The sequence below is a fragment of the Heterodontus francisci genome, chromosome 9, assembly GCF_036365525.1.
Source record: "Heterodontus francisci isolate sHetFra1 chromosome 9, sHetFra1.hap1, whole genome shotgun sequence".
Classification (NCBI taxonomy): domain Eukaryota; kingdom Metazoa; phylum Chordata; class Chondrichthyes; order Heterodontiformes; family Heterodontidae; genus Heterodontus; species Heterodontus francisci.
This window is the reverse complement of record NC_090379.1, coordinates 21165433-21180168: the sequence shown is the minus strand read 5'-3', so window position 1 is coordinate 21180168 and position 14736 is coordinate 21165433. Positions and strand designations below refer to the sequence as shown.

Here is a 14736-nt window from a genome sequence, read left to right as displayed (position 1 = left end):
TTTAATATTTCAATCTGTATGTAGGCTTTACTTCATTGCTGGTTAAGACTTGTTTTATAATAAACTGATAATTTTGTTGTATATTAAAGAAACCTGGTTGGTGTGTTTTATTCTGGGATAAAAATAGAGTCTATGATTGATCGTATTGGTAAGTGGGAAAAATTTAAATGTATGTTGTGACCCATGGAGAAGTGGGACTTGAATAAACAGTGCACTCCTCCTGCCTCAGTCATAACAGGAGAGGGGAGGAAAAAGGTTAGAAACATGCAGGAAAGAGGGTTTTAAATATGACATATACTGATATACTCTGTATTTGTATCCTTGCATGCATGTGAGAAAGAGAATTAGTGGAGTTGCATATAAAATGCTTTAGCTTAATTCTGAACTATAGAAACCCTATTTAAATAGGGGTTGCCAGTTTTAACCACAATTCTTAATGCAGCATTGCATCTAATCCATTATAAGATTAACAGATGCAGATAATTTAAACAAAAGTAATAGAAGGAATTTATGTTGCATGTAGTTAACCAATTATTATGATCTTTTACACATGTACATAAGTTTCTTGTAACAAACAGATGAATTGTGCTTCTATGACAGCTTACTGAATAAATGCACTCACAATGGGTACTGAACCACACTGATTAGGCGGACCTTCCCCAACGGATCAGTGGCTAGATGTAATATAGATAAATAGGATGTGATACATGTAATATAGATAGAAAGTGCCCATGTTTAATCGGTGCTCAGCTGAGAAATGCAGTCAGATTGGACGTCAAAATGTATCTTTATAGTATGTGAACATGATTCAGCTCAGTCCCCCACGCCAAATAGACTACCAATACTGGAGGAAATTGGTCTATGCCAATAGCATATAATAGATTTGTAATGAATTAGCAGTCTATTTTACACCACACTCAATTTTCTTTTCCATTGGACCAAATTTATGGTATAAAATGGGCTGCCTGATTAACTATGAGGCCATTTCACATAACTGGAATAAACCAATTTCACCCCCTTATTGTCTGTGTTTACACATGAAGAATGTCCAGTTGGATGATATATTGGAGCTAAAATTATAACTTAGCATCAATCACTATCTTCAATCGAGAAAGAGAGAAAATTTGAAGGGAAAATAAAGGAAGGATAAACTTTTTTTTGATTTGTTCTCTAAATGTGGCGATGAAGGCAGGGCCACATTTCTGTCCATCTCCATTTGCCCTGAATATGATGGGCCTTCTTTATAAACCACTGCTATCCTTGTAATGATGATGGCCCTATAACGACTACTTTGATAGTACCTGCTGTCACATCTCAGGCTGAGGAATCACATTTGAAATGACAGCTTTAACTTAAACAAGGATTTAACAAGTGTTTAATTGAAGTCTTCTGTAGAGTTCTTTTCATTGTTCTCACTACAGCGGCATAAGCCTATCTCACCTTACAAAAAACCTACGTCAGGTGTTTTCCCCAAAGCACAAAGCTACTTTCAGTTTCCCTTCCAAGTACCATACATTCTCTAATACTCAAGCCCTCATGTACAATCATGACAGCTACCTTCACTCACGACCTCTAACACTGAGAGGGGCAAGAGCAGCATTGGCTCCAAGTTCCCCTCCATATTGCAACCATCCTGACTTGGACATATATCACTATTCCTTCAATGTTGCTGGGTCAACATCCTGAAATTCCCTACCTAACATCATTATGGGAGCACCATGACTAGTGGTTCAAGGAGAAGACCCCTACTACCTTCCTTGTGCAACTATAATGGGCAAATAATGCAGCCTTGCTAGCATGGCCCACATCCAAGAACAAGTAAAAAGAAATGGTGCTAGGTAGTGAGATGCACAATTCTGATTCAGCAACAATGGAACAATGATGCTTGGCACAAAGAGGAAGTTTCATCTCCAGTCTGCAGTGAGTTAGCTCATCTCTACCAGGGTGGTAATAGGAGTGCTGGAATTAATCTCAGCACCTCTGAGCAGGGAGAACAAAAAAAATCAGTCGGGAATCCTGCTTCCTTTGACAATGCAGTGACTCTTAATGATGCTTCCATATAGTCGACAAAAAGCAACCATACACTATTGCCTAGGAAAACACATGAAAAATAGTTGCTTGGATAGAATACTGGAGAAATAATGGCCTTCATAAAACTTTACCCCAGCATGTATCAGTGCTTCATAAGAAAAGAACAATAGAGGGTAGAAGAGAAGAAAAAACAAAAATGAATTGTAGCTTATATGATGGAGTAAATTTGGAATAACCTCCTGTTGTTGACAGACAATAGACAGAGCAACAAGAAGCCAATTTTACACCCTGTTATTTCCTTGTTGGGTTAATGACTTCAGTCCTTGAGCACGTCCAAGATGCAGTGCTGCCAACTGGGATCAGTGCATACATTCTTGATAGTGTGTGGTTCATGGAACAATTAGAATAACGGGAACATTTTTTCTTTTCTCAGTAGTGTTGCCATGAGAGACTTTCACTTTATATTACTTCAATGCTACTCCTGTCAGCTTTGTGGATTATTAATTGTAAATACAATAATTGTTATGACTATTTACTAGAGATTAAGTGCATTTTGGTTGTTTTTCGTGTGTAATTGAATCCTTCTGCAATAATTAAAAAAAACAAATTGGGAGCCTTAAAGCCCTAATGTTATTATGATGTTGTGTCTGTTTCAGATGAGAATGAGTGCTTGACTTTTGGCATTTGTGCCAATGGATATTGTATCAATATGGAGGGATCCTACAGATGCAATTGTAACCAAGGTTTTGAACCTGTGACAGACCAGAAGAGCTGCAGAGGTATGTGAACATTTTTAGATCAGTCCAATGCAATCTAGACAATTTAACTCAGGAGTTCTGTACCTATGGCTCATGGACCAAAAGTGACTGGTGTACTCCTTTTATCCAACCTGTTGTTCTTTCTTTGCATGCTTGTGCGTAATGCTGATTTCTGCTTTTATTTAGCCTCGGCTCTTTAATTTTCCCAGGATTGGAAAAGGCTGTGATCTGCCTAGTGCATTTAGACTAATTGGAAATCTGCCTTTACCAGTTCTCCAGGCATAGGAGGTTTGAAAACCTGAGCCTGAAGGTTTCAAGTAGTAAAACTTTGCAAGGAACACCAGTCATAGAACTGGTGGCTGCAGTTATAAATCAAAGAGCAACAGAGGCAAAAGGAGCAGTTGGGAGGAAGCACTGTTTGGTGCCTAGGGTGTCAGTGGACCAGACAAGGCATAGTGGTAGAAGAGGACAAGAGATGAAGAGAGAGTTGACCAAACCTGGCCAGTAAGTGAAGAGCAAAAAGGTAAATTAGGTTCAGGCAGCAATTCAATATTTGAAGGGTAAGTTCCATAATTTAAAAAAATCTCTATTAAATCCACTCTTGGCCTTTTCTGAAGTGATGGAAAATAGCTCCACAATCTCAACTATATACTCATAACTAGTTTCCCATCCTTGACAACATCCTGGCAAATTTATGTTGTATACTGTCTTTGACTTTAATGTCCTTTCTGTAATGTGACGCCAAAAATTGAATGCAATATTCAGTGGAATAAATGTTTAATAGAGATTTATCATTACTGTACTAACGCTTTGTCTTTTAGCACACTATTAACATACTGTTTGCCATTGCTCCATGACCTTCTGGTCAGTTATTCTCTGTGACCTTGTCCTATCAACACCTCTTTTGTTATCTCTTGTCCCACCCCCACTTTACTTGCTTAAAACCTATTAGATTTCTGGCTCTGCCAGTTCTGATGAAGGGTCACTGACCTGAAACGTTAACTCTGCTTCTCCCTCCAGAGATGCTGCCAGACCTGCTGAGTATTTCCAGCATTTCTTGTTTTTATTTCAGATTTCCAGCATCTGCAATATTTTGCTTTTATTTATCATTGCTTCTTTACTCTTGCACTTTATGCCGATATTTAAACATTCCAAAATTCTGTTAACCTTCTTTCTACCTTTACTTGCATATACAGTTCAAAGTAATTATATATTTGAACTCCTAGACCTATCTGCTCATGCACCCTTTCCATTAAATGTATATGCCGATTGCTTGTCCTTGCTCCAACTGAGCCACATTAAATTGGATCTGCCATCTGTCGCCTAACCTTTCCAGCTCTTCCTGAATTCTTTTACCATTCTCTTTGAAGTTAACCAACCCCCCTACTTTCACAATATCAGTTAATTTTGAGACTTTTCTCCCCCATGCTGAAGTCCAAATCACCGATATACACCGAAAACAGAAGCGGATATGGCACTGACCTATAAGGTATACCACTTCCAACTTTTTTAAATTCTGAATAACACCCACTTATCCTAACTCTTTGTTTCTTTACCATCAACTAACTATCTCTGCTGCTACATTTCCTCTTATAACCTGTCATTGATCTTTCAAACAAGCCTCTTGTAAAAATCCATATACACTGCATCTACTGAATTTTCTTTATCTATTTGATCAGTCGAAACACTTCATTAAATTTACTTAACATGATTTGCAGTTAACAAGTCTAGACTGGCTATCCTTGATTAACGTATGATGTTTTGAATGCTCACCAAATTGTTTCAAATTGTTGATTCTAAGAGTTAACCACAACTGACATTAGAATAGCTGGTCTGTTGCTGCCTGATTTATCCTTCTGTCCCTTCTTGAACAAAGGTGTTACCCTGGCAACAAATGTATTACATTGATTCTCTCCTCCAAAAAGTTAGATACCTCTGATTTTACTGAATCCCTACTTTGCCTTTTAGTAACGTATTAAGGATGTAGAGAGTATAGAATATGTCACTGAATTTTTGACTACCTTGGTAGATGCTGAGGAACAGATCCCCCTTCCTAGCCTGCTCTTATTAGTCAGTGAATTATAACCTAGAAAAGATGCGGTGCATATGGATTTTTAGAAGAGGCTTGTTTGAAGGATCAGTGACATGTTATAAGAGGAAATGTAGCAGCAGAGATCGAGAGTTAGGTGATGGAAAGGAAACAAAGAGTTAGGATAAATTAGGGGCGGCACAGTGGCGCAGTGTTTAGCACTGCAGCCTCACAGCTCCAGGGACCCGGGTTCGATTCTGGGTACTGCCTGTGTGGAGTTTGCAAGTTCTCCCTGTGTCTGCGTGGGTTTTCTCCGGGTGCTCCGGTTTCCTCCCACAAACCAAAAGACTTGCAGGTTGGTAGGTAAATTTACCATTATAAATTGTCACTAGTATAGGTAGGTGGTAGGGAAATATAGGGACAGGTGGGGATGTTTGGTAGGAATATGGGATTAGTGTAGGATTAGTATAAATGGGTGGTTGATGGTCGGCACAGACTCGGTGGGCCGAAGGGCCTGTTTCAGTGCTGTATCTCTAATCTAATCTAATCTAATCTAAATGGGTATTATTCAGAATAAAAAAAGGTTGGAAGTGGTATACCCCATAGGTCAGTGCCATATCCGCTCAGAGAAAAAATTGGATTGTTTTAAAAGCTAATCTACAATATTTACAGTGCTTAAGATAAATGGTAAATAGCAAGTTAAAAATCAGATTTTACCGCAGCAAACTGCTTCTTCTCTACTGCCAGACTTATTGCTGATTGATGCATTAATCATTCAGCTTGCATAAATGCAGCTTTCAAGTTGCTCTGTTAGGATTAACCTTTTTCCAGATAGTGCTATTTCTACAGAGTATAAAGAGGAATTATAACCTCAAAAAACAGGCGTGTTTTGATTGAGTGGGAAATTAAAGTACTAAAAACATAAATCCCAACCCAAACCCACATCCAACCCGCCAACATCTGGTTTTAATGGGGGGAGACAAACCCACTTCAAGGAGGCTGACCTTTAAATAATACGATGTTGCTATTTCATTTATTTATCTCATTGTTATTTAACATTTGAAATTGAAGTGTGGACATCTGGGTTTCCCAGGCCAGCAGCTATACCCAGGCAAGGATTGTCGGATCCAGGAGGTGTGTGCCTTTTCACTTTAGTGCTGGGTATAGGGTGCCTTGCCTGGGCAAACCCCAGCAATAGGATCTCCCCTCCCCTCAACTCACCCTCTTCCAACCCTTTCAATCTTCCTTGACCTTCCCATGAGGCCTTTGATAACCCCTACCCAGGCCTCAGAACCCTACCCTCAACCCCCAGCCTCCGATTCACCCCCACCCCATGCCTCTGATCTCTGCCCCAACCTGAGGCCTCTGATCCCTCCCTCCAGGTGTCTGACCTTCCCTTCTAGGCCTCCAATTTCCCTCCCCGCCGGCCTTCAAACTCCCCTTCAACTTCCCCTGTTTCCGGCCTCTGGCCTCTGATTCCCCCGCCTGAGCCTCTGACCGTCCCTATGAGGACTCTGAGCCCTCCCCACACCTCCCATCTCCCCTTCCCTGGCCTCCAATCCCCTCCCCCCACCCCCTCAACCATTCCTATGAGCCTCCAATTTCCACCCACCCCACGCCTTCAATTTCCCCCCAGGGTTTCCCTGAGTGCCCCCACAGTATGCATGGTATATTTATCAGCCGATGCCTGCGCCCAGAAACCAACCTTGATAGGCTTGGCTGCCAGTTGAGCGTGGAACACTGCAGAAGAGGCGGCAGCTCAGAAAAGTGGGTTTCCTGCTGCTGGAGTAGTGATGGCGAGATGAGGGGATTGGCTGCAACATGGCTTGGAGGCTTGGGGGTCATCACAGGGGTTGGGCAGAGATTGGAGACTGATGGGTTGGATTGTGTTTGGGAGAGTAGGTGATTACGAGGAAGGAAGCAGGTTGGCCTGGGTGGGCTCGGAGAAAGCTGAATTAGTTGAAATATCCTTCTACTTCAAAACCTATCGATGCTCAAAATTACCAGAACATGCAATAAAAACACAGAAATATTTAAGATTCTTAATGTATGTATCTGCAAATACCACGTAACCTATATTGTACCATGAACAAAGAAAAAGTATGTTTAATAATTTTTTTTTAAAATGCCATGGCACACGTCGTGTCCAAAGCTGATTCATCTTGTATGAAACATAGGACTATCCTTGTACTGTAAGGAAACAGGTGCATATCTGATGCCTGGATTCTCAGTACATGCAGCAGTCCAATATTAATTCCTCCTTCGCTGGCGAACTGCCTATTAACTTCCATAAAAGCAAAATACTGCGGATGCTGGAAATCTGAAATAAAAACAAGAAATGCTGGAATCACTCAGCAGGTCTGGCAGCATCTGTGAAAAGAGAAGCAGAGTTAACGTTTCGGTTCCGAAGAAGGGTCACCTGCTGAGTGATTCCAGCATTTCTTGTTTTTATTAACTTCTATAGCTCGCCGGCTCAATGGTCATGAGGCCTGACACCTAATATCAGGTGCGCCTCTGGCCTTGCCATTCAGGCACAGCCATCATATCCTGCGCCCACTGCATGGTCAAAAATGGGAACATCTGAATTTCTAGGCCTATGACTCCAAAGTTCCGAAAAGTTAACAGATTTAAGGCAGACCAGACACAAAAACAATCCATTTATAGACTGAAGAAGGATTTTTTCTCCTAAATTGAATAAAGAAATTTGAATTCAATTTATTGTCCTTTGTATTATAGACATTGATGAATGTGTATCCCTGGAGGTTTGTTTGAATGGACTTTGTACAAATACTGATGGGTCTTACACATGTGCATCCTGCAGTCCTGGATACAGAGTATCAGAAGACAGACACAGATGTGAAGGTAGGTATGATCAAGATACAGTGCAGGAGTCCAGTGCTATAAAGAAAAATGTTTCTGGTGCTTGAAATATGACGTTAGTTGTATATAGACAGGGGACAGATATTGAAGCTGGAAATGCTGAGCAGGTCTGGCAGCATCAGTAGAGAGAGAAACAAAGTTAGTTGGGGGAATTTTATGTTCTCCCCGTGGAGAGTTTGGAGGCGGGGAGAGCATAAAATCAGGTAGGATGGTAGCGGGGGGGCGGGGGTGGGGGGGGAACGCAGTTCTTGCCACCACCCTGCCTCTGCCTAAATTTAGTCCAGGGTGGGAAGATCTGTGAATGGCCTTCCCACCCTGCTGCCAATTGAGGCCCTTATCTGGGTAATTAACCCTCAATTAAAGGCCTTTCCCTGCCGCAGCCACAATACCATGCGGCGGGCAGCCCTGTCACTGCATGGGAAGCATGGCGCAAAAAGCTATGCGGGCTGATACCTGGCTCCAGGGGACGGGGGAGGGCGTGGCCTCATTTAAAGGCATTTAGTGCCTTAACAAGGGACCCGACATTGGGAAGGTGGGGTCCCACTGAGGGCCAACCCCTGCCCTTGCTGACAACCCCTCGCCGTAACCTCCACGCTGCAAGACGTCTCCTTCCCTGAGCTACCTGAGGCCTGGGTCCAGCGACAATCCTAGCCTCCAGGACGATCATCTCCAGCAGCAGCACCGCTTCGGCAATGGTGCTGCAGCTGCCGGCCTCTGATTGGCCAGCAACTCTCCAAGGGTGTGACTTCTGGCAACGGGGTCCTAAATCCTATGGAAGGCCCGCCAATGTCCACTTGTGCCTGATTGGCACTAAATTCAGCGGGCCTTCTAGAAAAGGGATGAGGCGGGGATCCTGGCATCGGTTTCCCCCGATGTCGAGACTCCCGCCGCCAGCATAAAATTCCCCCCAATGTTATAGGTCAATCGACCTAAAACATTGGGCTGTATTTTAAACAGCCCTCGACGTCGAGATGCATGGCAGGCGAGCTTGAAGATGGCTCTGGATGAGGCCCTCCACGGATCTCGACACCAGCAGGGCCCGACCTGATCCTTCCGGCAGCGGCAAGGCTCCCTGGCGGCCCCACTGCTGGGAGGGAGACGGGACCACAATCAGCATATTCAAATTAATAACATTTATACATTTACATATACTCACCCGCGATTTTGAGGGCCCACCGCAATCATCAGCACAGCAAACAGCACTCCCGGGCCTTCAGATCCCCTTCTGGGGAAATTAGGCATGACACTGGTGGGGAGGGGAAGGAAGTAAGTTTATCAGTGGGAGGTGAAACGGGGTCAAATAAACATCATTGGTGTAGGGGATGGTGGGAAGGGTTGCACATTAAACTTTGTGCAGTTTGTGGTAGGAAGATCATATGTTAAAGTTAAATGTTTTTAGGGGGGAAAGTGCAAATAGTTAATGTCATTGTTATTAGGGGGGTGGGAGAGGGGCAAAGGAAATGTATTAATTTAATTTTATTGTATATGTCTTTAAATATTTAAATAGCCCGGCAGGGCTAACTGCCCATTAAAAATGGCGTTAAAAATGCCTGCACACAGGCAGCTGATGCCATTGCCAGGCACAGACAGCCCACCCCCCACTTGACTGGGAGGTGGGCCGCCCTGGTAGAGGCCTGCTACCCGACCCAAACCCAACTGGACCCGACGACATGTGTCGGGCTTGGGTCAGGTCGGGCCCATCTTCAGGGTCTGGCTTTTGGGCTCGGGTCGGGTTGGGCAGAGTCCAGGTCGAGTCGGGTCGGGTCGGGCTGGACACACACGGTAAGTGCTCTGCTGGTTAGTATTGAAATTAAAAAAACTTAACTGAGCTGGAAGTCAGGGACGTCACTATGATGTCATCGCGCATGCGCTGCAGCTTCATAGAGCTTCCCAGTCGGAAAGTAAGTAAAGGGATGGTCAGGTCACGTCGAGTCAGGTCGAGTCGGGGCGGGTTCGGGTCGGGCTTGGGGCAAAATCAGAAGGACTCGGGCTGGGTCGGGCTCGGGTCCAATGTGTTAGGTCGGGTTCTTTTCACGCGACCTGAGCAGGCCTCTACGCCCCGGCTATTTAAATGAGCTGCCGCGCTTGAGATTGCAGCGGCTCTTTGGCCTGCAGCCCTTGTGTGCGGGCCACCATTTACTCTGTTTCTCTCTCCACAGATGCTGCAAGACCTGCTGAGTATTTCCAGCATTTTCTGTTTTTATTTCAGATTTCCAGCATCTGCAGTATTTTCGTTCTCTATTAGGGGTCAACAGTTGTTTTGAAAGTAATAATTGCAGTTCAGCAAGTTTGGAAGAAAACATACGAATATATTTTTTCTAAGTTCAAAATATGTACTTAATTAGCAAGGCCGGATAATTGGCTTCCATAGCGCCACTGGTGTCGGCACTACAGGAGCCCGAAATTTTGAAAATGGCAGCCGATCCACTTCCAGCATGACCTGCATGGTGCGCCTTACTAGGAAGTGCCCCTGCACAGGTGTGCCATACATGCTCGGAAGTATGCAGAGTGGACTGATTGTGATGTCACTCAGCTTCTAACATTGATTTAGCGCCTGACCTCCCATTTTGGACCTTGCAGGTCCTGTTAATGTCCTCTCTTAAACATTCTCAGCTGCACAAGGGACCTAGCACTATTTAAAGACATCAGAGTGGGACTTTAAGGTAAGGTGCTTTTGACTTTCTCTTGTTGCCGCAAGGTTAGTGGAAGTACTGGCTAATGTGTTGGAGGAGCTCTGAAAAGTTGTTGGAGTCAGAAGGAAGTGGTGCTGTACTTTTTCAAGTAGTTCAGTGGGGTTTTAAAGGCCTGTGAGCAGAAGGCCTGCTGTCACTCATGGGGCTATAGTTGCAGTCTTGGGCTGCAGCATGACAGGAAGGTAAAACACAGGCAGCAGAGAGAGAAAGCTGTGCACAGAAAGAGGGGGAGAAGGACTCTTAGCAGAAAGCCATATCTGCCTAGAGAGCATTTCTATCTCCACCTTAGCCAGGAGTAGTGTCTGAGACAGCTATGATTCACCAAAGAGGTGGTCACTGAACTGTGCTACCTCCTCCAGCTGGACATGCAGCCGCAAAGTAGGGTGAGGACATCGCTGCCAGTGCCCATCAAGATCACCACAGCGCTCAATTTCTGTGCCTCAAGATCCATCCAGGCTGGAACTGGCAACATTACCAAAGTCTCACAGGTTGCTGTGCATCGCTGCAGCAGGGAGGCCCTGTACAAAAGGAGCGAGGACTTTCACAGTCTTCTCTTTAACCAGAGAGAAGCAGGACAAGTGGGCATTTGGCTTTGCCAGGGTAGCAGAATTCCCAGTAGTGCAGTGTGCCATCAACTGCACGCACTTGACTTTGTGGATGCCACATATCAACAGGGATAGGTATTGGAACCGCTTCCTGAATGTGCAGTTGGTGTGTGATCATGCACAGAGCATCATGTTGGTGAATGCTCCCTACCCTAGCAGCAGTCACAATGCCTTTATCCTGCACCTGTCAGCCGTTCCTGCCATATTCAAGTCACCATGACAAGCCAGAGGATGGCTCTTTGGTGACAGGGTGTACCTGGTATACCCTTTCTTCACGTGGCTTATGATTCCTCTCCGCAACCTGATCACACCAGGAACATCGTGGAACAAACCATCAACATTCTAAAACAACAGTTCCACTGTCAGGACCACTCGGTGAGAGCCCTGCTATATTTACTAGATTATGTCTCCAAATTTGTGGTAGTCTGCTGCATCCTCCACAACCTGGCTCTTAGGAGTGTGCAAACCTTGCCACCAGACCTTTGGCAACCACCTCAGGAGGAGGAGGATACATCTGGGGCACCATTGCTCCAGACTGGCTGTCATTGAGAGGCTCATTAGATTCTGGTTCCCCTAAAAAATATCCTCACATTAACACTGCTCCACAATTCCCTACCTTTCCATCCTTCTGCTGTAGACCATCACAACGTCCTCTTGGTTAAAATCTGAAATCAAAGACAACACCAAAAAACTGTTCCATAACAGTTTTATCCAACAATACTCCCAATAATACACACAAAACAGAATTATTCACCCTTATGCATTCCCTAAGTGCCTGTATTGCGAGTATCTTTGCCTGGTTTACTGCTGCTATGGAGTGCGATTCCAGTGGCTGCAGCAAGTTGGTGGAATGCTGCTGACACACTGCGGATGACCTTGCAGGATGTCCTCAAGCAACCCTGGGCCTTGAGAGCCCAGCTTCCAACTGCACCAGCTCAGCATCAGCAAGGCAGAGGTGTAATGGTGAGACCATGAATGCTGTCATCCTGGGAGAGGACAGCAGGTTTGGACACCACTGAGCCACTTCCACTCCCTAGGGGCAGCACCTCAGCAATTCTAGTATTCTGCTGGAGCACAGATTGCAGGGCTGCTGTGAGACCCTGCATGCCTCTTTCGTATGATAGCAGCAGTCTGAGTCTGTAAGGCAACAAGAATGGACCTCATGACCTCAGTCTGAGTTTCCACTGCAGCATTGAGACATTAAGTGACTTCTGCCTGTGCGCAGCGGAAGCTGAGACATCGGCCATGAAACACTGCATCACAGCTGGGTCCGCAAATATTTCAAGGAGCTGGCCACCACTTCCACACCAGAGAGAATGGGCTCCAAGCTCTGCACAAAGCCCTGTGCCAAGTTGGAGCTGGACTCCTCCAAACTCCTTGATAGTGACAACAGTCTCTGTGGTAGGCCTGTCAATGCATCTAGCTCCCTCTGTGTGCATGCCCATCAACCTTGTCCTGTACGCTGCCTTATCTGAGTCCTCTGCAAGAGAACTCATGTGCAACCTCACCCTCTGGGGAGCTGGCGCATATGACATCCTTTCTCACTAGCCTAGCTGCAGCTGACTCATGCCTGGTAATTCATCACGTGATGATCTATACTGCCCACTAAAGTTCACACAGTGCCAGTATCTAAGCTGGTAGCTGCGACTGTAAGATTAAGTGATGTTGCTTCTTCATCAGACATATGCTGTTGCTTGGGTGCATCATCCTGAGCTGCACTGGCTGGCCAGGTTGCAGTTCTCAGGTATCTAAAAGCATAAATGCAGAAGGGGATGGTTAGGGTGAGGGGAGGGGGTTGCTTTATTTGAAGTCTTATTCCTTCTCTGAAATACTCTTTCAAACAGTTTCACCAGTTGCTGCAGCCAGAATGCACCTCCTCTTTAAGATGTGCAGACTGCCTTCAAGAATTGCAGGCAACCTGAAACCTGTGTTTGCCACATAAACATCTGGGCCCCCTGCTGAGCATGCAGCCAGTCAGCAGCATGTTTCATGCTGGGCTGCACACCACAATTATACTGATGAGAAGGCAGAATGAAGTTTGTGTGTTGCTTGTATCACCTCAACCAGATACATCCAGATCCCCATGCCTGAAAACTGTCATCATCAAATTTCTAGCCCCAGTTATCTTAAATCCAAGAGTTCAAATAGAAATGTTATTGATGATTATACACATCATTGCATGCAGAAAGCCCTACCTTAGTTTATAATTTATATAGACTGGTTTGTAAGTTGAATATGCTAATATCAAAAAAAAAATTCATTGTATCTTTCTGTAAAGGAAAATAGGAGTACATTGTGAAAAATGTTTGAGTTATTTACATTTTTAAAGCGCTTTGTTATTAAATGTCTTTTCCAGCTTTCATGTGTGCAAGGTTTCTGTAAATATTATTTTCTCAATTCATATAATATTGTATGATTAGTTGGAATTAGTAAAATATATAGAAACTTAGTATATTTCTTAATCCACAGTCGGCTATATTTTCCAGTTTTAGAAATTCGAATAATAATCTGTATATTTTAAAAAGTAATCAAAGTGTTTGTTATCACTTGATTAACAAGGGCACCATATCATTTCAATATTAAAACAATTAATGCATGGATAAGAGTCAAATTTGATGTGGTTAAAGACTATTGCAATGATGTTGTATTGAGAAGATTTAGCCGCTACCTGATTAGCTGTTGATTGCTTATATTTGGAAACACAGGCCAGAAATTTCCTCAGACCTGCTCTCACTTTCATGCTGGTGGTGAGGTAGAAATCCCATTTAAACACAGAAACTGAGTTCCACTGAAAACAGAACTTAATTTATTTTAGTCAATATCCCAAATATTTATAGGGCTTTCTGTATGTGTGTTTCCATATACTAGTTACATACATTCCCAGACCACAGTTATGGCCTTTGAACTTTGGCCTTTGAGTTACAATGTACATTAATCTGAATTTTCTACTTATAGCATAGCTTATACTTGAAGTGTCATTCGTTCTATTTTAGAAAGACTAAAATGGAAGTGAGTAGTTTGCAGCCAGTTTACCTATTGGCACAGCTTAAGGTGTCAGCTTGCACAGGTTTAGGGAGCAAATTAGTAATGGGTATGGTAAATTATGTGTTCATGAAATTTAAAGAAGAGTATCACAAAAGGGTGATAAAATTTTAATTGCTTTTGGAAAGCCTCAAAAAGCATCTTAGTCTATTATCAATCTTTGTCAAGTCCAAGTTATAGAGAACTAAGAAGAAATAGCAAATATGAATGGTAAGGGTTACCCAAGCTGCAGGCGAGTGACATAGTAATCCAGCAGCTGATTCTCTACTTCTTAGCAGCTGAAATGATTTCCTGCATGCAAGAATGACAGGAAATGGTGTGCAGGTAGACATGGCCCCAAATTAATACTAAAGTGAAGTGTCCATCTGTTTGAATCAGGCGCTTCCACTTCTGCACAAGCCTGGGTCCAGCTGCACGTTTCAGAAGAAGCCCCAGAAATCTGAAGGCAAGGTAAAGAGCAGGGACTTGGCATAACAAGCCTCTGCACTTTTCTTCTTGACCTTTATGTCCAGGGAATAAGTGTACTAATGCAAACAACTGATAGAGATTTTGGAAGGAGAGAAAGGAAAAAACTTATATTTATATAATGCCGTACATGTTACTCAGACATATATCAAAGCCTTCATATATAATGAATTACTATTTGCATTGCTCAGTAATTCAGTAACTAGAGGCCATCAAGGGTGAGGCCAGGAGAA

The 14736-nt window shown here is 43.6% G+C and overlaps 1 protein-coding gene across 4 annotated transcripts in view; it reads left to right on the top strand.

Annotated features, from left to right (window-relative positions):
* The window catches only part of LOC137373618 (latent-transforming growth factor beta-binding protein 2-like), a 773188-nt gene that overhangs the window by 590218 nt on the left and 168234 nt on the right, over window positions 1-14736 (top strand). For all 4 annotated transcript variants that reach the window (XM_068038663.1, XM_068038661.1, XM_068038660.1 and 1 more), the window contains exons 21-22: window positions 2688-2810; window positions 7555-7680. In XM_068038663.1, the coding sequence (XP_067894764.1) occupies window positions 2688-2810; window positions 7555-7680 (249 nt within the window). The remainder of the gene's footprint in view (window positions 1-2687; window positions 2811-7554; window positions 7681-14736) is intronic.